At 43.4% G+C, this 25,762-nt stretch overlaps 1 protein-coding gene across 1 annotated transcript in view; it reads left to right on the top strand.

The window, feature by feature from the left end:
• AGMO (alkylglycerol monooxygenase) overlaps nt 1-25,762 on the top strand; it is a 441,192-nt gene that overhangs the window by 194,018 nt on the left and 221,412 nt on the right. The window contains 5 exon segments of the mRNA XM_030201313.1: nt 11,713-11,779; nt 12,526-12,591; nt 12,683-12,762; nt 18,586-18,720; nt 21,642-21,758. Of these exon segments, the coding sequence (XP_030057173.1) occupies nt 11,713-11,779; nt 12,526-12,591; nt 12,683-12,762; nt 18,586-18,720; nt 21,642-21,758 (465 nt within the window).

The raw sequence follows: 25,762 nt of genomic DNA, 5'->3' as shown, positions 1-25,762 counted from the left end.
TACAAAGATGCGCTGAAAATTGACCTATGGCACTGTAGATGTGTGTTTTGGGCATGCACAGAATCATTTTTCAGCGCACCTGTAAAAAATGTCTTTTTAAAACTTTTGCCGAAAATGGACATGCGGCAAAATAAAAATTGCTGCACGTCTATTTTGGCTCTGAGACCTTACCGCCTGCCATTGACCTAGCAGTAAAGTCTCACGCGGTAACCGGGCGGTAATGGCCTACGCACGTCAAATGCCACTTGGCATGTGTCCAATACACGCGTCCGAAAATAAAGATAATTTTTCAGACGTGCGCCAAAAATGAAATTACTGCAAAAGCCATGTGGTAGCCAGGCGGTAACTTCATTTTGGCGCACAATGGGCATGCTTAGATGCTAGTATCTATTTATTTATCCTTTTGTTCCCTCTTCTCGACAGAGCCAATCAAGATGGTTTTACAATAATAAATTCAATACAAATTAATAAAACATAGATCAAGTAAGCATTCAATAAAACTGACTAAGAAATAATAACTTCATCTATCATGTCCTCTAAGAAACAGATAGACCCTAAGCCTTATTCTGCAAATACTCGCTTAATTTACTTAGGGCATATACGCAAGAGGAAGCAGTGTAGGGACAGGATATTGGTGGGGCTCTCACTTACACATGTGACTTACTGAATAGTGGCTGGCATAAGTGTGGGCACCTAAATGTAGGGTTATTGATACTGGGTTATGCTCATATTCTATAAAGGAACCTGGGCATCTTGGTTCCCTTCTTGAATAGGGTTCTACCATGTGACCTCAGGGCACATAAATGAAGACGCCTAGTTATAGAGTTGCCCTCTTGTAAACTCATTGTGCTCCAGGCTTAAAATTCCAGTTACTGCAGAATCCCAGCAGACCCAGGGCTTCTTGCAACTGATGTATCCTTTTTTGTATATGGACCTTTCTGTATTAGTCTCTACTAAACTGGTCTGCAGTACCGCCTGCACTGTGGCCTGTCAGTGATGCCATACTGCTTCCAGACCAAACTGTTGGATCTCAAATTAGAGCCAAAACCAGTGTCTTTCTTGATAGCATGTAATGCTGCCACTAATTTATCAGGCTCACAAACTTGAGGATTTTTTAAAGCATGTGCATCTGGCTTGGTTAGGATGATAGATACTAAAGCATATGGGGTACGATGAACAATTATATATATATATTTTTTTTTTTACATCACAACATATTTACAAAGTTGAATGTTAGAATATGAATGCCCTAATGATAGCATGAAAACTGAAACATTTCACAGAAGGGTATTATTAAATAAAAGATTATTGATACTGCAAGATTGGTGATAGTATTCTGAAATGTATAACCTAATAAAAGTTGGCCTGGTACTATATGGAAATATGGAAATGGCCAGTTCACATCTATTTCAGAAACTTAGAGGCATGCTTTTAATACATATGTTTCAAAAGTAAACAAAATGTGGGGAGGGGGGGAATAGGATTTGATATACCAATTTCTGTTTTCATAGTCAAAGCAGTTTACATATTATATATACCGTATTTTTCGGACTATAAGACGCACCGGACCATAAGACGCACCTAGGTTTTAGAGGAGGGAAATAGGAAAAAAAAATTTTGCTTTTTCCCTCCTCTAAAACCTAGATGCTCCGGTGCGTCTTGTCCGAATCCCTCCTTCCGAGTTCGGGATCGCCCTCCCCCCGGCCCTGTCACCACTTCTCCCTACTCACGCGATCTTCCCTGGTGGTCTAGTGACGTCGGGGCAGGAAAGAGCCCCCTTTCTCCTGGCCAGCGCGCTGCTCTCCATCCTCCTGTATGCATTGGTGCCTGACGGTCTCGGCGAGATTCAAAATGGCCGCCAAGAATTGAAGTCTCGGCAGCCATTTTGAATCTCGCCGAGACCGTCAGGCAGCAATGCATACAAGAGTATGGAGAGCAGCGCGCTGGGCAGGAAAGAGGGGGCTCTTTCCTGCCCCGACGTCACTAGACCACCAGGGAAGATCGCGTGAGTAGGGAGAAGTGGTGACAGGGCCGGGGGGGGGGGGGGGAGGGCGATCCCGAACTCGGAGGGAGGGAGGGAGGGAAATCTCTACCTTCGGACTATAAGACGCACCCCCCATTTTCCTCCCAAATTTTTTGGGAAAAAAGTGAGTCTTATAGTCCGAAAAATACGGTAGGTACTTATTTTGTACCTGGGACAATGGAGGGTTAAGAGCCTCTTTTACAAAGCCGCGCTTCCAATTCTCGGTGCGGCAAATGAGAGGAAGCCCATTCAATTCCTATGGGCTTCCTCTCATTTGCCGCACGGGATTCGCTAGCATGGCTTTGTAAAAGAAGCCCAAAGTGACTTGTAGAAAGTCACAAGGAGCTGCACTAGGAATTAAACCTGGTCCCCCTCGTTCTCAGGCCACTGCATTAACCATTAGGCTACTCCTTCACTCCACTCCAATCTTACTGAACATATATTTTGCTTCTTAAAGGTTGATGTGCTTAATTTATAAAATGTTGCCTCCTGTCGTGAACATCCTGGAATGGTAAAATAGCATGACTAGCTTTCAAGGCGGTATTTAAAATATTTATTCATAAAACTTTGAACAGGGGATTCAGAACAGAGGTGGGATTTCATGGTTAAATTATCACATTGAGTGAAGCTGAAGCCACGCAGTTTTAGTAGCAGATCTCACATAATTCAAAGCAGTACTAGTTTCTTCTCGAAAGAACTGAAATGCTCAGAGTAAATAATGAATCATACCCCTATCTTAGGTGGTCTTCTAGACATGTTGAAGGTATTTGGAGTACATCAGTGGGAATATCAGATATGATTGTCTCTATTATATTTAGCTTGTGAATAAATGAAGACCTTTGAGTTCTGAATTTGCTACTCAGTTAACTATCTTAATTTAAAGGGTTACTCCTAGACTGATAAAGCTAATGATTTGCATTTTGAAGCAGATGTCGAGGGTCCAGTTTACTAAACTTTGTTCCCATAGGCATTGAAATGAAACCTATTTGTAGTTTATTCTAGAAAGAAATAGTCACTTTTATGCCAGTCAGTATTTTATTAAAAGTCATAAAAGTCATTTATATGAATATATGATCACATGGACGTGGAAATTACTTTTTAAAATTACCCAGCAGATATAACAATTAAAAAAAAAACAGGAAAAGGGTCCCTCCGATGTGTCCAAAACGCAAAGGAAGAAGCAGGGGATGACACAATGACTTCTAGTGGGCAGCTCGATGTCAACACAATCTTTTTTGAACAAGCAATGCAAGGGACTGTGTTTCTGTGGATAGGACCACCTGCCTCAGGGGTCATCAGCACTGTAAGATGCAAATACTATGTCAATGGTGCAAGATACTGACAGTATTTGCATATTACAGTGCTGTTGACCCCTGAGGCAAGTGGTCTTATCCACCAAAACACGGTCCCGTGCATTGCTTGTTGAATAACGATTATGTTGACATCAAGCTGCCCAAATTTCAATTGGTGCAAATGGCCGCGCCTAAAGTTAGTCACGATTCCCAGGTGTGTTAAAGCATTTGCAGTATTTTGCATATTTGAACATGCTAACTTGTGTGTTAACCAATTTTTTAGAAATATTTTTTGGAGGGGGCTAGTGCCGGATAGTGCAGCACACACTGACCAGATAATGGAGAGTTAAAGTTGAACTCTGCTGCACGTCTCATATTCTGCCAGAACCGATATACTCATATCACCCCTCTCCTCAGGTCACTTCACTGGCTTCCAATCAGATACCGCATTCAATTCAAGCTTCTCCTTCTTACCTACAAATGCACTCAGAGGCAGATGCAGCAACCAAACGTAAAAAAATCTAAATCGTTAAAGTCCCTAACGATTTTAAAATAACGAAAAATGCACCAAAAAAAAAAAGTCACACATGCTGGAATCGGTATTGAAACGTACAATGTATCACAGAATCACAATACACATCGTTAATCGGCCCCCAAATCATGCGCAGAGCAGCCAAGCGTTATGTTAGCTGCTCTGCGCATGCCACAAACAGTCAAATCACAAGCACATGGCAAATTGAATTGACACATAAAAAAATAAAACTAAAAAAAGGATCGGGAGGGGGCAAGGGCGCTCATCAGGAGCGTCCTGTACGGACGGCCTTGCCCCCCCCCCCCCCCGCCGCTGCTCCCCACTTTCCGCCGCTCCCCCCACCCCGAAAAAGCAAAATTGTAGCAGCCCCTGCCCCCCTCCCTTCCTCACTACTCTCAGCTCCGCCTCCCGACATCCTCCGTCTGTGCCCCGCCCCCTTTGGGGGTCGTCGCCGCCATTCCCCTTCTCCATCGGGCCCCCCTCCCTCTTACCGGGCCCGTGCAGCGCCTCTCTCCTCTGTCCGAAGGCGCTGCACGGGCAAGAAGAACGCTGAATCAGCTGATGCCTGCCTTCGCGATGGCGCGTCTTTCTCCTGCTGCGCCCGCCCCTGTCTGACGTCAGTGTTACTGACGTCAGACAGGGGCGGGCCCAGGAGGAGAAAGACGCTCTATCGCGAAGGCAGGCATCAGCTGATTCAGCGTTCTTCTTGCCCGTGCAGCGCCTTCGGACAGAGGAGAGAGGCGCTGCACGGGCCCGGTAAGAGGGAGGGGGGCCCGATGGAGAAGGGGAATGGCGGCGACGACCCCCAAAGGGGGCGGGGCACAGACGGAGGATGTCGGGAGGCGGAGCTGAGAGTAGTGAGGAAGGGAGGGGGGCAGGGGCTGCTACAATTTTGCTTTTTCGGGGTGGGGGGAGCGGCGGAAAGTGGGGAGCAGCGGCGGGGGGGGGGGGGGCAAGGCCGTCCGTACAGGACGCTCCTGATGAGCGCCCTTGCCCCCTCCCGATCCTTTTTTTAGTTTTATTTTTTTATGTGTTTTCTGAGGTCCTTTGGACCAATCACAGCGCTTTTAGCTCTGCTAATGCACTGGGATTGGCTCAAAGTTTGTTTATTTTTTCACTTAACACTTTTTCCTGGCACAGAGCTGTCCTAACGAGAGGTCCAGACCTCTCGTTAGTTTTCCTGCCTTTTTCCTGCGTAAAGGCAATCGGAAAAGGTTAGTGCATGTCGTTTCAATGGGGTTTTCACACTAATTGCTCATCTCCATTCCGTTTTCGTTAGCTGCTACTGTCGTCGGAAAATAGGCTTAAGTGCATGGAAAGGATCGGAAATTCTTCCCCGAGGGCTCATTTAACGATGAAAAACGTTTAGTGCATCTGCCTCTCAGTCTGCTGCCCCTCACTACCTCTCTACCCTCATCTCCCCTTACGTTCCCGCCCGTAACCTCTGTTCACAGGATAAATCCCTCCTCTCAGTACCCTTCTCCACCACCGCCAACTCCAGGCTCTGCTCATTCTGCCTCGCCTCACCCTATGCTTGGAACAACCTTCCTGAACCCTTACGCCAAGCCCCCTCCCTGCCCGTCTTCAAGTCTTTGCTTAAAGCCCACCTCTTCAATGCTGCATTCGGCACCTAACCCTTACCGTTCAGTGAATCCAGACTGCCCCAATTTGACTGCCCCTATCGGACCGACCGTTCACTTGTCTATTAGATTGTAAGCTCTTTGAGCAGGAACTGTCTCTCTTTGTTAAATTGTACAGCGCTGCGTAACCCTAGTAGCGCTCTAGAAATGTTAAGTAGTAGTAGTAGCAGTGCTTTTTTTGTGCCGGTACGCAACGGTACGGCGTACCGGCACCTTTTTCTCCTCCTCCCCTCCCATTACTTCCAGCGATTCTCCACCTCTCCCCTGCCCTCCCATCGACGTGCAGCGATTTTTCCGTCCCTCCCCTGCCCTCACCTCTCCCATATCTAGCGATTCTTCGTCCCCCAGCCGCCCTCCTTCACTGCCTGCCAGCCAGTCGGACTCAGAAGCGAACGGTGCAGGCAGCGATTGGCTGGCAGCGTCGTAGCTTCCCTCTGCAAGTCCCGCCTACAACTTCCTGTTTACGCATAGGCGGGACTTGCAGAGGGAAGCTACGACGCTGCCAGCCAATCGCTGCCTGCACCGTTCGCTTCTGAGTCCGACTGGCTGGCAGGCAGTGAAGGAGGGCGGCTGGGGGACGAAGAATCGCTAGATATGGGAGAGGTGAGGGCAGGGGAGGGACGGAAAAATCGCTGCACGTCGATGGGAGGGCAGGGGAGAGGTGGAGAATCGCTGGAAATAATGGGAGGGGAGGACAGGGGAGAGAGAACTGCTGGAAATCAATGGGAGGGAAGGGCAGGGGAGAGAGAATTGCTGGACATGGGAAGGGCAGGGGAGAGAGAATTGCTGGACATGGGAAGGGCAAGGGAGAGAGAATTGGACATGGGATGGGAGGGAAGGGCAGGGGAGAGAGAATTGCTGGAAATCAATGGGAGGGAAGGGCAGGGGAGAGAGAATTGCTGGACATGGGATGGGAGGGAAGGGCAGGGGAGAGAGAATTGCTGGACATGGGAGGGCAAGGGAGAGAGAATTGCTGGACATGGGAAGGGCAGGGGAGAGAGAATTGGACATGGGATGGGAGGGAAGGGCAGGGGAGAGAGAATTGCTGGACATGGGAAGGGCAGGGGAGAGAGAATTGCTGGACATTGGATGGGCTGGGAGGGAAGGGCAAGGGAGAGAGAATTGCTGGACATGGGAAGGGCAGGGGAGAGAGAATTGCTGGACATGGGAGGGAAGGGCAGGGGAGAGAGAATTGCTGGACATGGGATAGGAGGGAAGGGCAAGGGAGAGAATTGCTGGACATAGGATGGGATGGGAGGGAAGGGCAAGGGAGAGAGAATTGCTGGACATGGGATGGGAGAATTGCTGGACATGGGAGGGAAGGGCAGGGGAGAGAGAATTGCTGGACATGGGATGGGAGGGAAGGGCAGGGGAGAGAGAATTGCTGGACATTGATGGGAGGGAAGGGCAGGGGAGAGAGAATTGCTGGACATTGGATGGGCTGGGAGGGAAGGGCAAGGGAGAGAGAATTGCTGGACATGGGAAGGGCAGGGGAGAGAGAATTGCTGGACATGGGAGGGAAGGGCAGGGGAGAGAGAATTGCTGGACATGGGATGGGAGGGAAGGGCAAGGGAGAGAATTGATGGACATAGGATGGGATGGGAGGGAAGGGCAAGGGAGAGAGAATTGCTGGACATGGGATGGGAGAATTGCTGGACATGGGAGGGAAGGGCAGGGGAGAGAGAATTGCTGGACATGGGATGGGAGGGAAGGGCAGGGGAGAGAGAATTGCTGGACATTGATGGGAGGGCAGGGATGAGATAATTGCTGATCATGGAGGGGAGGGCAGGGAAGATAGAATTGCTGGACATGGAGGGGAGGAGAGAGAGGAGAAATGCTAGAAATGGATGGAGAGGAGAGCAGGAGATAGAGGAGAATTGCTGGACATGGATGGAGGAGTTGGCTAGGAGAGAGGAGAAATGCTGGCTTGGATGGAGGAGAGGGGAGAGAGAATTATTGCTTTATATGGATATAAAGGAGGGAAGAGAGATGAGAAATGCTGGACATGGATGGAGGGGAAGAGAGAGGAGAAGTGCTGGACATGAATGGAGGGGAGGAAAGAAAAAAGAAGATGCGCATGGATGGAGATGAGGGAAAGAGAAGAGGAGAAAAACTGCACATGGATGGAGAAAATAGGCAAAAGCTGGATCCATGTTATACCTCCTCCAGTCAATTCCATGGAGGAGGACCCAGCTTTTACTTATGGATGCAGGGCAACAAAAGAAGAAGAAAGGAGGAAAGTAAAGAAATAAATGGAAAGGAAGCCCTGGAAACGGAGTTAAGAGAACAGATAGAGAGCAGCAGAATCAGAGACTGGGACCAATATGGATAGAAAAACAAAGTCACCAGACAACAAAGGTAGAAAAAATCATTTTATTTTCATTTTAGTGTTTGGAATTTGTCTTATTTTGCACTGGTTATACTGGAACTGTAACAGCTTACAGAAATTATTTATAATGAAAAAAAATCACATTATTTTTTCTCCTATACTAGTATAATATTTTCAATGATGTCTGTTTATATGCGCCATGGCTGGTATAAGGGGTGTGGCTAATGTGGGTGTGGCTATAATAGGGGCGGTGCCATGTGTGGTGACCCCGCCCACAATGAGTACCGGCACCTTTTTTTCTACAAAAAAAGCACTGAGTAGTAGTAGTAGTAAAGTTGGAGTACTTAGCACCTCTTAAATAGGAGATGGTAAGTGCTCCCAAATTAATTAATTCTTTGCAGGTACTGTGTATTAATGGGAACATTAGCACATGACTTGCAATTAAAACAAAAGACAAAACCCTAAAAAAAAACACTATATTCAGTCTAAGCTTAGCAGATTTTTACATTAAAGTTCATAATAATAAAATGTGCCTTGTGGCAGGCATCATGTACTAACCAATTTTAGATGACCTCCTTATTGTCTCAAGTAAGTAATATTTTTCAAATTCCTGACCCTGAAAGGAGCGGATTAACATAATATCAGCCCTGGAATTCCTTCTTATTTTTCACTTGCAGAGTAAGGGTGGAACAAGATAACACTGATAGGTTGACCTGTAGTTCTGGGAACCCTACCATGTTGCCCATTGAGCCTTGGGGGGTGATATTACTGAGCAGGTGATGTATATTCTATGTAATTCACCCCCCCCCCCCCCAATCTTGTCAATTAGTTTATATTGCTATTGTAAACAGTCATTTAGAAAGAGATCTGTCAAAACATCACCTCACAGGTTGCCAGTAGTGCAGGATCTGCTTAGAAGATGAATTTTCTATAGGTTTGTGTCTGTCAAACCTTTCCAATACTACCCTGCTCTCCCCACCCCCAAACTCTCCATACATCCCTTTAACCTCTGCAGCTGCCTTCTGAGTTACAAGGGGAAGGGATTGATAGGCTCCCCATACTAGCTGTGTATCAGAATCATTGCCTAAGGATCCTTAAACATTTGTTCATCTAATTAAGACATCATGACTAACTTTTTGATGGATAATTTTATGAAAAATGTTTTGCACTTAAAACCCTGTTTTATATGTATAAAAGAGCTTTAATAAAATTACCCTGTGGTTTACACGTCTAAGGGCCCTGTTTACTAAGCCACGCTGTACACGAGCTAACTTTTTAGCACACGCTAATGCTAGAGACACTAATATGTTCCTATGGGTGTCTCTAGCATTAGCACACACTAATTTTTAGCATACGCTAAAAAGTTAGTGCACTTACAGTGTGGCTTAGTAAACAGGGCCCTAAAAGTATGAGCAGTGACAGAAAGCACATACTTTCATGTGACTCGGGTGTAGCTATGTTTTGGGCCAGAGTTTGGATAGAGAACAGGTAGAGTATTGATTTATAAATGTACTTTCTAAAATGTGTGTGGGCATTCACGCCTATTCCTGAGCAGCTGTTAATGTCCTCATCTTCTATCTAGCTGCAGTTTTTGCTGCTTTATCCCCAGTATTTTATAAATACAAGTGGAGGGGCATTTTCAATAAAAGAGATCCACATCAGAGTGTCCCAAATGGCCATCCATCTCACATGTATTTTTGAATAGGAAATACATCAAGATTTCTTGTTTGAAAGTAGGTCATATGGACGTCCATGTGTTGGAGACGTCCAGCATGAACAGCCATTTTACAAACTGGAACGTCCAAATTATGAACAGGGGAAAAGAAGGAACATGGATGTCTGTATGACAGCATTCTTAGGAAATTGCCACACAGACATCTATGCAAAGCAGAGGAGTAGCCTAGTGGTTTGTGCAGTAGATTGTAAACCAAGGACTCAGGTACAAATCCCTTTTTAAACTATTTTTACTTTGTAATTGTGAGCCCTCCAGGAACAGAAAAATACCTGCCATATGTGCACCACTTCAGTAGCCTTCAGCCTTGCAGGTGGTGTATATATTTTAGGTATAGTAGGTATTTTTCTGTTCCTGGAGGGCACACAACTTAAAAAAACTTAAAAAACAGTAAAAGTGGGATTTGAAGCTGGGTCTTTTGTTTAAGAGTCCACTGCACTAACCACTAGATGGCTAGTCAGACCTGCATGATGCTCTGTTCAAAATGCCCATAAACCCTGAAGCTGTCTCAGAGCCTGGTTTACACTTCCAGTTTCATTTTCAGGAGTGAGGAAGGGGGACAACAAGTATTGGAGGCAGTGGCGTACCAAGGGGGGGGGGGGTCCGCCCCGGGTGCATGCCGCTGGGGGGGTGCGGCGGCGCGCACCTGTTGCCCTGTCTCTGAGTTCGCAATTTGCATTTGTTCACTGCTCCCTCTGAGTCTGTCTCGGAACAGGTTACTTCCTGTTCCGGAGCAGACTCAGAGGGAGCAGTGAACACACGCGAATTGCGAACTCGGAGACAGGGCAACAGGCGCGCGCCGCGGCACCCCCCCCCAGCGGTGTGCACCCGGGGGGGTGTCATTTCGCCGGGGGGAAGAGGTGTCTTTTTGCCGGGGGGGGGGTCACGCTGCACCCCGGGGGGGGGGCGCATTGGCGATCCGCTCCGGGTGTCAGGGTCGGAACACCACTGATTGGAGGATTAAGGGGGGTGTCATGTCTTAATCTCTCCAGTGGCCAGCTGCTCAGTCCGAACACCTTTATATACTCTAGATGTGATTGAAACAGGTCTAACTAGGGACATGCTTCTCTTTAGACTTGGACATTTCCTTCCCTTCAGTAATATGGATGCTATTGGATGCCTGACTTTTGGCCTTCCCTAGTCCCACCCAAAACATGCCTACAACACTCCTCCTTGGTATTTGGATGTACGGCAGTGTCGAAAGTCCAAATCCCAACTTTGCAAAATCAGGATTTGGGCATTTCAATCATATCCATTTTGGCATTTTGTGACGTTTATTTGCTTCAAAAATAATCACCATAGACACCTATGTGACTTCATAAAGTAGACTAAAAATAGGTGCCTGGTCTACCTGCAAACCTAGGTGATGTGTTATTAAAGTGCCCCCTTCATTAATTATATTTTACCCCTTGTTATAGTATCAAGGGATAGTTTAACAAGCTGTTCAAGATAAGAACTAGGGTAAATTATTTTGGGGCCCTTTTACTAAGCCACATAGGCACCTATGTACACCCAACACGCGTCAATTTGGAGTTACCACCCAGCTACTTGGAGGCCTGGGCGGTAATTTCATTTTTTTATACACGGCTGCTATGTGCGCTGGAAAATAATTTTTCTTTTCCTGCGCGAAGCGGAAACCGGGTGGTAATCATCAATCTACACATGTGGATGATTACCGCATGGTTACCATGTGAGACCTTACATCTAAGTCAATGGCTGGCAGTAAAGTCTCAGACCCAAAATGGGCACACGCCAATTTTTATTTTGCCGCACGTCCATTTTTGGCAAAAAGTTTTTAAATGGCCTTTTTTACAAGCGCACTGAAAAATGGATCTGTGCCCACCCAAAGCATGCGCCTACACTAGCACAGCCCATTTTTCGGCACATTTTAGTAAAAGGACCCCTTTATTTTTATTTGTGATCCTGCAAGTGTAACATTTTGTTTGCAGTCTTCCTCTGTTTCTAAATAGCATAACACTTTTCAATAGATAGGGCAAGAGAGCACAGTGAGTTAGCGAAGATTTTACTTGGTCTCCAGTAATTCTCTCCCTCCTCCCTTACCCTCAGCCACCGTTTCTTTCTTTCCCTTTATCACAGCTTCATTTTCATTGCTGTTTTTATAGTCTTTCATTTTGAGTAAACTGCAATTCATATTTTTTCTTAGATCATTGATAACCTGGGTCCTCTGGAACTAATTCTCAATACTCCCAGTCACCACAGAGTTCACCATGGTAAGCAATATTAGCATCAATCTCTTTCATCTGTTTACTTTTATGTTCTGCTTTTCCTAACGATATGGAAACACAAGATGCTTAGAGGCCTGATTGAACTCTCATTGGTACATCTCTCCAAGGTGGATGGAAGATATGCCATTAAAATAAAACAGAACATATGACTGTGAATGTTGTGTAGAGGAGACTGGGTGGGGAGAATGAGGTAAAGAAAAAAGAATCCAGGAATTGGGAATGGGAATTTGTCAGAAGTTTTACTATGTTAAGAGTTAATGTTGGTTGGAGTACAGTTCTGAAGTTAGATAAATGCTGTTTCACTTGGATTGATAATAAAGACATTTAAAAATAAATAAATATCTCAACCAATCCTAACTCATCTTATGTAAGTTTAGCTCTTCCCTCTTTGCTTAGGACACATACCAGACACCTCTACTTCTCATTTCCATACCTCCATTTTCTCCATTTGTTTTAAAATGGATGTGTGCAACAGCTGAAATCCTATTCCATTAGTACAAAGAAATGACAAGCTGTTTTAATAGTGAATACTTTCCATGTTCTCTGTGGCAGTTGAAAAACATGAGTAAGAACTAGAAATGCCCTGCTATTCCATTTGAAATCCAGTTAAAATATTGTTCTTCGAAAGACAACAGAGTGAACGTAGCATTGTATTCTTCCCATGGTGATTATGTACATGTCTGCTTTTTGTATTCCATGGATTAGTCATTTCTCAAAATTGTATTTTATAGGCAGAAATCCTTATTGTATTGACTCAAATTATGGCGGCACCCTCATTATTTGGGATAGGCTTTTTGGTAAGTGGAATATATTTTGCTATTCAGTTCTGTGGTGGAAACATAACAGTTTTTGTCCCATTAACTTTACATTTTCTCTCTATTGTTCCAGGAACATTTGTTCCAGAAAAAGAGAAAGTTATATATGGGCTAACACACCCTATAAATACATTTGACCTTTTCCAGGTCCAGGTAGTTATGGATTTAAATTACTTAATAATAAAAAATTATTTCAGGTAACCTACAGTCTGAGGTTAATGAGAGGACATTTTTTTTGGTAATACTAGAAACAAATCATAAAGTGTTGTTTATAAATGGCCTGATAAGGACAAAAGTAATGGACTTCAATCCTCTTAAAATGAACCAGAAACAAAACATCTCAAATCATTCTATATGTTTATCACATTTCTTGATTACATTTTTAAGAGCCTGATCTGGCAATAAATAAAGTTCCTCTTTTACCAAGCTGCAGCAAAAGGGGGCTTGCGCTGAAGTCGGTGCATGTTTTTCATTTGTGCCGAGGCCCCCTTTTACCACAGCGGGTAAAAGGGAAGTCTCTCTTTCCTGAAGGAAACGGCCATGTGGCAAGTAAAGTGGCAAGTGAGGTGGCGGTAAGGGCTCCCGCGGTAACCGGGCAACACGTGTCACTACCCAATTACCGCCAGGTACACTCCAGCACTAGAAAAATAAATATATTTTTGTAGCATCGGATATGACGGTACGCTAAGGTGGGAAGTACTGTTGGGCTGCTGCGGTAGCCCGGCAGTATTTCCTGCTTATCAAGTGGTAAACCCGCATTGAACTTACCGCCGCTTAGTAAAAGGGGCCAAAGTGTGTGGTTGGGCCACATATACTAAAGTTTTGGTCAGATTCTATATATGGTGCCAAACGATCAGTGCCAAAAATTATCCTTACTAAGCGCTATTCTATAAAGGTTGTGTGATCTTTAAAGAATAGTGGTGTAATACACAAGTCATGCCTAACTTTGGGTGCCAGATTCTTGCCTCATAAAAGCAGGTGTAACTCCTATGCTCAAAGTTAGGTACAGACAGGCTGTATAATTGACCCTGACTTTTAGAAATGCCCCTGACCCGTCCATGCCCCTCCCATGGATCAGAGAACCGTGCGTAATCCCTAACTGGTGTCAAGTTCTTATTAACACTAATAATTACACCAGTAATTGACCCAATAAACCAATTAAGCTGTATGTGGATTTCTGATCTGTGTGCAAATTCTGGTGCCGATCTTTTGGTACCATTTATTGAATTTGGGGTTTTGTATCTATGGGAAAGATTCTTAGGACATCTGGCCACGTAGTGTAACTTATGTGCGCCCAAAGTTGGCCTGTCAGAGTGGCGGGTTCTGTACTTCTGTACAGATAAGACATCGTTCACACTCTGGTGTTCATTTTTGAACTCAGCCCTTTTCAGTCCTTTGCCATTTTTATTACAGTTCTTTGCCATTATTTTATGCTGTGTCTGTAAAGTGAAACTCAGTACAATAACATTCTTTGAGCTGGAAGCACAGTACAGGACTTTGCTGTCCTTATTGTCTTAAAGGTGTCTCTTTTCTTTAGGGTCCATGCTGTATAAAATTTTGGTCTCATGCATTACACCAATGTCTCTAATTATTCTCATACCTTACACTAACATTATCGGCATTTGTCTCACCTAGAATGTAAACCACACTGAACTCTGGAAAGGGGATATTAGCGGTGTACAAGAATTGATTTGATTTGATATAAATTTAACCCATTTTCATGTCAGTAGATGAAGTTGCCTTTACAGTCTGAAGGGAAAAAATGGGGGGGGGGGAGGGTTGGGAGGAGTTTTGGAATGGAAGAACATCTGGGCTGAGAAGGAATATGTAGTCAGATTTCAGAATTGTAATAATAGTTTAATTTTATGTAGCATCTTTCAACCAAACTGAAGGGCTTTATAGTTTAGCTATTTTAAAATATATTGTACATATAGAGGGGCATAATTGAACGAAAACGTCTATCTCCATGGGCGTTTATCTCTGAGAATGGGTCCGTGAAGGGGTGGACCGAACCGTATTTTAAAAAAAAATAGACGTCCATGTTTTATTCGACAATTTGTGAGCTGGGCGTTTTTGTTTTTCAGTGATAATGGAAGATGAAAGCGCCCAGCTCAAAAACGAATAAATCCAAGGCATTTGTTCGTGGGAGGGGCCAGGATTCGTAGTGCACTGGTCCCCCTCACATGCCAGGACACCAACCGGGCACCCTAGGGGGCACTTTTACAAAAACAAAAAAAAAGGTAAAAGAGCTCCCAGGTGCATAGCACCCTTCCCTTGTGTGTTGAGCCCCCCAAATCCCCCTCAAAACCCACTGCCCACAAGTCTACACCATTACTATAGCCCTAAGGGGTGAAGGGGGGCACCTACATGTGGGTACAGTGGGTTTGGGGGGGTTGGACAACTAAGCATTAAGCAGCCCAATTGTAACAGGTAGGGGGGGATGGGCCTGGGTTCACCTGCCTGAAGTCCACTGCACCCCTTAACAACTGCTCCAGGGACCTGCATACTGCTGCCAGGGAGGTGGGTATGACATTTGAGGGTGAAAATAAAAAGTTGTGAAACATCATTTTTTGTGGTGGGAGGGGGTTAGTGACCACTGGGGGAGTCAGGGGAGGTCATCCCCGATTCCCTCTGGGGGTAATCTGGTCATTTAGGGCACTTTTTGGGGCCTTATTCGTGAAAAAACAGGGTCCAGGAAAAGTGCCCTAAATTCTAGCTACAAACGCATACTTTTTTTCCATTATCGGCGAAAGGCGCCCATCTCTCCTCGGCCGATAACCACGCCCCAGTTCCACCTTCGCCATGCCTCCGACAAGCCCCCATCAACTTTGTACGCTTCCGCGATGGAGTGCAGTTGAAAACGTCCAAAATCGGCTTTCCATTATACTGATTTATTCATTTTTGTCAGATAAACGTCTATCTCCCGATTTGGGTCGAAATCTAGGCGTTTTTCTCTTTCAATTATAAGGTGGCTAGTTATTTCTGGGGTTGACTTCTATATCTGTCTTTTGGGCTGCACAGAAGCCTTTAAAGAGAAGTAGAAAGCAATGCTAATGGTATTGCTAGCTATTTGCATTTAAGTAAACTGAAGAAGGAAAGATAAAGGCATCACATTTCAAAGAAGCTAGGTGCACTACATCTTTAAAACAAATGAACAGGCAGCCAGACATAAGGTTGATTGTCTGTGAAGTCCCATAAAAGAAAGCTGTATAGTCCACACCAGAAAGACCTATAAATTCTCACTGACTTGTGTAAACAGTAAAATAGCTCAGAGGAACAAGAAAATAGCCAGTGCAGTTAGGGACTGGTATGCTGTAGCTACAACTGCCCAAATTAGTTTAATATACCAGTTTGCTTCATTTGAAATCAGTGGCGTTCCTAGGTCAGCTGTCACCTGGGGTGGATCACCGCAGCACACCCCCCCCCCCCCGGCGCATTACCTTCCCCCTAAGCATTGCTCTTACCTCCTGGGGGCGCGGGGAGCAGTCACGTGTCTGTCTGCTCCGCCAGTTCCCTGCTCGGGAACAGAAAGTAACATCAGAGGGAGCAGGGAACTGACGGAGCCGATAGCTGTGCGGCTGCTCCCTGCATCGCCCTGCTGCGTGCACCTGGAGTGGACCGCCCCCACCACCCCACCCTCGGTATGCCACTGTTTGAAATACCCTTTGTTTTCCACATTTCATTTTTTCACTCTGTAAATGCTAGAGAGAATCCTTTGGCTTAGAGTAATGCACTATGTTTCCCAGAAAATGTGTGCTCTTTCCATGCTTTCCAGAGACTGTAATTTCCATATAGTCCAACCTTAGGGCCAGGTGTGGAAAATAAGCCAATGAGCAATGCTAGCAGTAGGCTATCAGGAGAGCCCATAGCTAGAAAATATGTCAATACTTAAATGTTAACTGCATTCATCAATTGTTTTCTACTAATTTCCTTTAGATGTTAGAAAAACCTTACGAAAAAAAGAGCAGAAAAATGTTAGTTAAAAAGTGCTTTAAGATTTGAGAGACTGAATTCAGTATGGAGTAAAAACAGACTGAGGCCCTTTTACTAAAGCTGTGCTAAAAAGTGGCCAGCAATATCCCCAGCGCAGGTCTTTCCCATGCACTGAGGCCATTTTCTGCGTGGTGGTAAAATGCCTCCATGTTCCATTTTTTTCTATTAATGGCCATGCACTAATTTTGAAAAACAAAAGAGCAGATCGATAAGAGAGAAATATCAATTTATTATATGACAAAAATATTCAGAATATTGTCATATAATAAATTGATATTTCTCTCTTTTCGATCTGCTCTTTTGTATTTCCATTTTGGAGTTTGCAGACCGGTTGCCCTGTTGTTTTCTTGGACTCATGCACTAATTTCTCCATTAGCTTGTGGCAATTAGTGCATGAGTCCTTATTGTCACCTATTTTGTAGGCGGCAAGGGCTTACACACTAATGATGATGTGCTAATCAGCATGTGGTGATGTAGCTGTGCTAACTGATTAGCACAAAACACACCTACTCTCTACCCCCTTACACACCCCCAGTACTCAAAAATAAATTCTATTTTTTAGCACATGAGAAGTGTTCACCGATCCCAAAACTACTGCAGGATGCCTGAGCGTGTCCCACTTAGTAAAAAGACCCCTAGGTTTGTTATGATGGGATGTGACCAATAGGAAAACAGTTTTCTGTAGCTAATTTCCCATTGAATTACGATGCTACTTTTAAAAGAAAGTGCCACATGTATCACAAAACCATAAAATTTACCAAGTATATTATAATTTTTCTTGATTTGTATTTTTTGGAAGATGATAACCATGGCGTAGAAACTCTTTTACTAACGTGCTAAGCAGCTACTGTGTGAATTAGCACATGGTAGTTATTAACAGAGAGCTGCAGAACTTTTACTGTGCTGACTTGAGACATAGCACACATTAATTCATCTGTTAACTGAACATCATGCTGTAGGGTAGGAAGTGGATGGCTTTTGGGCAGGGAATGGGTGTGGATTGCACCCTGCAGTTAGTGCATGTTGAATTATCACATACCGCCACCTGTTCTGATAGCATGGGTGCAATTACCCTCTCTATGGGAATATGCTGGGAGTGCCCCCAATAGGTAGCCCACAGATTTTGCATTTGTCGCACATGAATGTTTGCACCCAATGTACAGGAAGTGCAAAACTTTACCACGCCTTAGTAAAAAGGCCCTTAACTGTTCTTTGTACTAAAACATGTCAAGGCCCATTGTTAAAGAGAACATAGAAATTATAATTGATTTTTTTCCAGGATGGGATGTGTACAATTCCGGAAGTATTTTAGAAAAGGATCAGCCAGTGCTGAGCCTTTTCTAAAATACATGCAGGAATGCATCTATATGTGTGGCTACGGGTGGCGGAAGCATCCATTTTACAATTCAACATGGAAACATGTGCTCAGCAACTTAAATACATTAGTGCTACCAATGGTATATGCAAAAGAGTATTTCTGAACATAAGTGTGCATAGCTGCCATTTTAGAATCCTTCACATGTAAATGTTCTAATTATATACAGAGGCCTCAATCTTTCTGTACATTCAATTATGACGGAGGGAAAAACAATGGGGATTAAGGGGGTGGCCTCCCTTAATCCCTTCTGCCCAAAACAAGTGTTTATTAACAAAACAAAAAAAACTATATGTGCCCTGGAGCAGCTGTAAATCCTGAAGTTGATAAATTAAGGCATCCATGTGTATTCCCTTTGTGAAATGAGGAACGCACATGTAGGTTTTGGTCCCTCTCATGCCACAAACTCTTGCCATCTGCATGTAGTGCAGCTTTACATGTGTAAATAACAGCTTTCTAAAACTGAATTTTCCATGTGTATCCTACATGTGAAAATGCCAGTTTTTGCATGTCTAACTCTCAAAGAGGGCTTCTAAATAACCACCATTATACACAGATTTTCTTCTTTTTTGCAAAGCTGCATGTAATCATTTTCTGTTCCTCCACAGTTTCTTCACTTGTTGTATATCTGGAACTTATTGTGGAACACACCCGGAGTCTGCAATAAGCTTTCTGTGCTGTTCAAAGGTCCAGGATGGGGACCAGGAAAACCACGACTCGGCCTTCCTGAAGACATCCCTCTGGTAAATAGAGCTTAAATGATATCTCTAGCTTTCCAGTTTTTGTTTGGGTTTTGTTTCTTGCCTCTTTTCTTTAGTACTATTTGTTTAGCACTATGATTTTCCCTCATGCCTTCATGTAGGGTTACCATATGTCCTCTTTTAAGAGGACATCTTCAGATATGTCCTCCTGGATTTTTAATTTTTAGGAAAATATCTTCTTTTTCTTCTATGTGCCTATGACCAATGCACCTACCCACAAAATGAGAAAAAATCTCTCTGGCCTATTAGTCCATCTGGACACATAGGGGTGCTAAAGGGAGAGAAAGGCAATGCTGATCTCCTCTCTGTTTCCCTGCTGGTTGAATCTGTCAAATGAATTTTGTTTGTGCAGCACAACTTTAAGCATATGTCATACAAAGATATCTCAGAAGCCAGCTAAAGTTCTTGAGGGATATTCGCTCTTCTGATAAGTACGTTTGGGCTCAGACTTAGTCAAACTCAAATCTGGAAGTTCTTGAAAACTGGATTATCTACTGCTGTTCTGTAAGTCAATCACTGATGTGTTCTCAATAACTAAAGGCTACAATTAAGGTAGCAACCATTTTAATTTTTTCAGTCCTCTTTTTTGCCCCGCAAATATGGTAACCCTACCTTCATGAAGCAGCAAACTAGCAACATGAGGTTTCAGGCAGAGAGAATCTAAAGTAGACAAAGGAGTTGCTTTTTTTTTATTGCCATAAAGGGCACACAGACTTTAGTACATTTACCTCCTGTTTCTATAAGGTTACACTTAGAACACAAGTTATAGAATAGTGGCAGTCACGTGTGTAATTTTAATAATAACATGCTAATTTGTAAATCCATAGCGTGCAACTGCAAAGGAGGTATGCCTAGCACTTACATGCACAGGCTCTAGAATGCTATCGGTTTGCGCCTAACTGCCAGCAGTAAGGCAACAGTATTTACACTAGCCATTTAGCTGCCATAAGTGCTCGCACCTAAAGTTAGATGCATAATTGCAGACTTATACTAGTATTATATAACAGCAATTATGCATGCAATTGCCATTATAGAATCCATGCTTAGCATGCATCATCCCAACACCCATCTTTAGGCTACCTTTAGAGAATTACCCCCTTAGAGGGGAATTTATGAAGGTGTGGTAAAAGTTGGCACCGAGTACAAAATGGTGCCAGCAAGTCTTATAGTACTGTCGCTATGGGATGCTGATACCATTTTGTACCCAGCACCAGCAAGGGCAGGAGTGACTGGGGATCACTGTTGCCTGAACCCCAGCTAGACCCAAAGGACAATATAAAGTAGACCTCGGGGGGGGGGGGGGGGGAGGCTATAAGCTGTTTGAAAGGGAGGGAATTCTGGAAGGGGATTACTTTCAACTGGGGGTTCTTGCCTAGGAGGGACCTTGACTAGGGAGGACGATTGGGGAGGGGGAACTTGCCTTGGGGGTCTTTAGGAGGGGGTTGTGATCAGGGGGGCACTTGGAGAGCAGCTGCTGGGATTGTGGTTGGTACCATTAAGATGTGGCCCAGGAGCATCAGGGTGTGACTTTGTGGCCTAGTGCTTCTGGAATGGTAAAATAACCCCAGCTTTTTGCTGGGGTTATTTTTCTGGCTACACTACAAGCCGCATTATAGAATTACATAGCTTTTCATCACATTACTATGTACCATGAGATAACCTAAATTATGCTGCACAACCTGCATTAGAGCCCTTTAACACTCATTAAGGGGCAAATAATGTTGGTTAGTGCCTAACATCTTGTTAAGTAAACCCTTCAATGGCTTTTCAGCAGTTATTTACCTCAGAGAAAATAACATTTTACTTTATACACTTGTGTACAGGTGTTTCCAATGAAACATTTGAGCTGAATCCTGCACTGTGTCTTCTCTCCTTATTCCAGTGCACATCAATTAAAGAAATGATTTCAGGCCTCTTCAAGCATTTGCAAACTTTAATATCTAGAACATTAACCTGTAGGAGTGGCCCAGCATCCAAAGAAAGCTGTTTTTCTTAATTTAACTGCTTATTGTAAGATAAACATAAATAATTTACTCACAGTTTATAGAGCTAAAATCAGAAGCTTCTTTGCCTCAGAGTAAAAGTCTTTGACTTGGACATTCACTGTTACTGAATGGTGGTTCTAGAGAGTCTGAAGAAAGAATTGATTTATTGCAGAACCTGAGGCTTGACAGAAAAAGGGTAAGGTAAAGTAAGTTTGAGAGTCACTTGGATTTAAAAGGAGAGTATGGAGGGTGTTACATGCAGTAAAGTTAAAAAAAAAAAGGAGTCTGACAAGAGGAGAAGTTGAGAGCAATAGCATGCTCTGGAACAAGATGGATTTATTTTATTGTTCCTGTCTCAGTATTCTATGTTTCAGTTTAAACCCTGTAATGCTTAAGGGATAGAATGTATAGAAATGTTCCCAGTGGCATGGCGGTAGGTGACAGGCACTTTGATTTTTGCTCTTATTCCAGTTTTCAAGGACTTTATCCATGTTATACAGACCTTAAGGACAAATTGATTGACTCCTGATGCAGGCACAATTGCCAAAACATGACTGTGTCGAGCTCAAGTCCAACTGTTATAACTTTCCTTGATTTCTGCTAATAAATTAACTTTGTTTGCATATCCTGAGTGTCACCCATCTATTTTATAAAGACACATAGATATCTGTGTTGCCTTTATAAAATAGGCTTCAAATAGGGGCCCTCTTGGATTTCTCACAGGCACCCTGTTATAAAATCAGGCCCAGGATGGAGAAATATTAGCAAATCAGGCCTATAATAAATTTTTCTCTACTGTTGAGCTTGCACCTAGCATTCTCTGTTGTGAAATTTTGCTGACCTTCAGGATAGAAAATGGTAGACTAGAAGAAACTACCAGAGAAGACTGAAACTCATAGTGAGTGTGCTTTGTTTTAGATAACTGGAAAGGAGCTTCGGTATAACCCAACGGTGCCTGTGTCTCTTCAAGTTTATACTGTGGTACATTTTATCATTATGATGGAATGCTACATGCATATGTTTGCTGCTAAGATAGTAAGTATAGTTTCTTTTTCATGAACACATAACTATGAGATCTATTTAGTAAGAGCAATTATTACATGTTAGAATCCTGTGGTGCACACTGTTTCATCATAATGTGTAGTAAGTATGGTAAATGGGTGGTCTAGGTGGTCTTCGGACAGGAACGATGCCCAGTCCAGCATCATCCTCAAGCTAGTTCCACCAGCGGTAGTCTTATATGGAAACATGACCCCCAGCGGTAGTCACGCAAGACTATAGCTAGGGACGTCATTTTGAGGATGGTGCCAGACTGAGAAGGAGCAACTGGGCATCACTCCTACCTGGAGATGCCCATGGATTTCCAATGCTTGATTTAATAGACCCTTTTGGGGGTCTAGGGCCCTTTGGGAGGCGGGGCAAGTAGGGAGCTTGAGTCTTATGGGGGGGGGCTTGAGCCTTGGGGGAGTGGGGGTTCTGCAGGAGTTTTTATGGGTGGGGCTTAAGTGGGGAGGGGGCTGTGGCCTTGAGGTTCAAACTCCATCTTTTAGTTGGGGTTATTTTACAATGATTTATGGGCTCCAACATGACTTGTATCACTGCAAGTCACATTATTACAAAACATTCATCTGGATGTTTTGCATCTCATTACTATGTAACCCATGGAAACTTAAATATCGTCACAGTAAATTAAGTCATGCTGCGTTAGGACCCTTTAAGTCACGTTAAGATGCAAATAATACAACTGTAACTCCTAACAGAGCTTGATAACTTCTCCCCTTAGTTCCTTTTTAAGAAACTTATATACTAAGATTATTTTCTTCATTCTGGTCGCTATGTAAAAATGGTTATCATGATGATGACAATATTGTATATTATCTACCACAAAATCCATTGCATAAAATGACCTTTGTGGCAGCTAATGCATGATTATGCTGTTATTGTGTGCTTAGTACTAGTAAATATTAGCTCTGTGAGTATCAAAAATGCTTGTGGCCCTGTTTTAAAAGTCAGAATTGAGAAGTCCAGGTCAAGATGCCTCAAGCTTCACTAGTATTTTAGAACAGAATCTGCTGACGTAGAGGCTGTTCTAAAATATAGGAGAAATGGACATTTATGCACTGAGTGCAGGCAGTATAAGCATCCATTTTAGAAAAATAAAAGTCAAAAATGTCCATGGGCTTAAAACCAGCACATAAACCTGTTCTGGCACATACACATTTATCTTTCCCATTTTAGAAATACAAACATATAGGGGGAGGGACGAGGGACAAAAACTACTGAGAGATTAACGAGGCAGCCTTCCTTAATCCCTGCAGTGCTGTTCTGCTCTTTAGGAGCAGCTTGCCAAACATGCTTGGTAGCAGGTGTAAATTCTGACATCAGTCCTTTAGGACATAGCCCTTTAGCCCCTTTCTGAAACAGGGAATAAATGTCTATGAACTTGCCACGCCCTAGCCCCTCCCAAAACACTCCCAGACCATGTCCCCTTGCAATTTGCTTGACCTTGGGCCGGAGATATGCATATCCCAGCTGTGTGAAACGGGGACATAGGCATTCATGGAAGATAATAGCCAGTTTTCAGTTCCGCTCTAACTGGTTAAGTGCCACTGAAATTAGAGGTTAACCCCGAATAGGCGATTTAACCGGCCAGAAGCTGTTTCTGGCCAGTTAAATCGCTTTGAATATCAACTTGTTAAGTGCAGATTTATGCACATCTCAAATGTGAATAGTCCTAAAATGAACACCTTCATTTTAGGAGTATTCACATTTGTGATGTGCATACATCTGCACTTAACAAGTTGATATTCAAAGCCTATTTACCAACACCTTGGTAAATAGGCCCTTGAGTGTTGCCACTTTTTTTTGTATTTAACTGAGTATTTTTAAATGATTAAAATATATGAGTGACCTTAAATAGACAGTATAAACTCTTTTTATATGTATCCTTTGGGCCTGAAGCCTTTGGCTCATGAGATGTAACATTTATAGAGACAAAACTGAGTGATGCCTAATGATCTACCCCCCTTACTTGGAATGGAGCTACAGAAGAGATAATATAATTTTGAGGAGAAGTTATCAAGGTATGGTACAAGATGGGCTTTTACTATACCTCGATATAATCCAGTAGTCATCAGCCTGCAGTATCTCAGTACTGCAGGTGGCTGATACCCGTGATAAATGAGCAATACTGCTTGGCTCAGCAACACTGGGCTGCCTGATGCTGCCAGGTCCACCTTTTAAAGGAGCCATCAACCTGCCATAATTCTAGGCCCCCATGTGCCCCTCCCCCCCAACACAAAGCACCCATATATGGAATCATTGCCCCTAGCGGTAGTACAGTAAGGCAACTGCTGCCAGCACCATTTTGGATCCCAGTGCCTGGCAGGATGGAGAGTGATGGGATCTCTCCCGCCCTCCAATTAGACACCAGGGATTTTTAAAGGTATGGGGGAGGAGCCTTCAGGGGCTATTTATGACTTGGGTTGGGGGGGGTCGCATCTTGGAAGGGCCCTTTGGATGAATGTGCCTCCTTGGGGGCAATATTGGAGGGGCTTGGTTGGGGTGGCTCAACAGGGGCTTTGTGTTGGGGGGCATGCGCAAGATCCTACAATTTTGACAGGGTGCTGGCCCCTTTAAGATGCGGCCTGGCAACATCAATGGCCCTGGGCGGTAAAATAACCTCAGTTTTCAGCTGGGATTATTTTACAGGCTATACCACAGCTTGCAGTGTGTATCTGGTGCACATTGAACCCCAGTATAGTATTTACATAGTAATGACCTGTTTTACATACATTTGCATCTCATTATTATGTAGTCCATAGTTATTGCTGAGTTATGGTATGTAAGTCATGTTAGTGCCCTTTAATGCACTCTAAGGGACAAATAATGCGACTTAGAGCCCTAATGCAGCTTGATAACGTCCCTCTAGGGTTTCATATGTGTTATATCAATTCAAAAATAGCATCAGAACAGAGCTCCAGTGTTCAAGTCTTATTGCCAGCATTTCTCGCTGGATTCAACAGGGTAGGGCTTTTTTCCATATTCAAAGAAAGTGAGAAAAAACATCCACCACCCGCAGGAACCAGGCCATAAATTTAAACCCGTGTTTTCTTTCTGTGTTTTCAGTGCATTATTTCAGCATGTGTCATAGGGATCCCAACCACATTGTTAGTGCAGTGTTTTGCAGGGTATTTTCTTTAAATAAAGTAGAATGTTCCATGAAACCTTAAGTTAACAGTGTGGCTGGGAGTTTTGTGTCATGCCCTAGAATCATACTGTTAGAGAAAAATTAAGCCTGCATTTTTACCTATTGCGTGATCCTTAAGGGCTGGCTTTTTATTTCATTTATTTTTCATTTCATTTATATAGACAATTCAAAACACTGCAGTTAGATTGATTTTTTCTTTATATAAATATGATAGGATTTCTAAATTTTATGTGGATCTCCATTGGCTTCCTATGGAGGCTAGGATTTTGTTTACATTTTCTTGTATATTATTTCATGTCCTTCAAAGTGATTGTCCTGAATATTTGTTGTTTTCCAAATTTTCAAGTTACTTTAGAAGTAGAAGAACTTTAAACTGTTCTCCTCTTGCATTACCTTCAGTTAGAGGTGTTAAGAGGTCTAGGATTTGTGAAATGCTTCTTACCTATCAAGCTCCCAAAATATGGCTTGATAGTTTGTTTTTTAGCTAACGCGAGGCATATTTTCAAAGCACTTAGACTTACAAAGTTACATACAGGGGCATTTTCAATATGTCGTCTAAGTCCAATTTTGGACGTTTTGCAGAAAATGTCCAAAATATGAATAGGAAAGAAAGTCATTTTCAAAAAAGAAAAAGTCTTTTTATCTTTTTATCTTTTTTCGAAAATACTGTTTTCAACAAGGTTTTGTGATTTGGATGTTAGGTGTTTTGGTCCATTTTCGAAAAGCAAACATCCAAGTGCAAAATGCACAAAATCAAGCCATTGGGATGTAGGAGCAGCCAGCATTTTTTAGTAGACTGGTTCCCCAGACATCCCAGGACACCCTAGGG

The sequence above is a fragment of the Microcaecilia unicolor genome, chromosome 1, assembly GCF_901765095.1.
Source record: "Microcaecilia unicolor chromosome 1, aMicUni1.1, whole genome shotgun sequence".
NCBI classification, from domain to species: domain Eukaryota; kingdom Metazoa; phylum Chordata; class Amphibia; order Gymnophiona; family Siphonopidae; genus Microcaecilia; species Microcaecilia unicolor.
The sequence above is the reverse complement of the archived record's forward strand: the minus strand, read 5'-3'. Positions and strand labels throughout refer to the sequence as shown.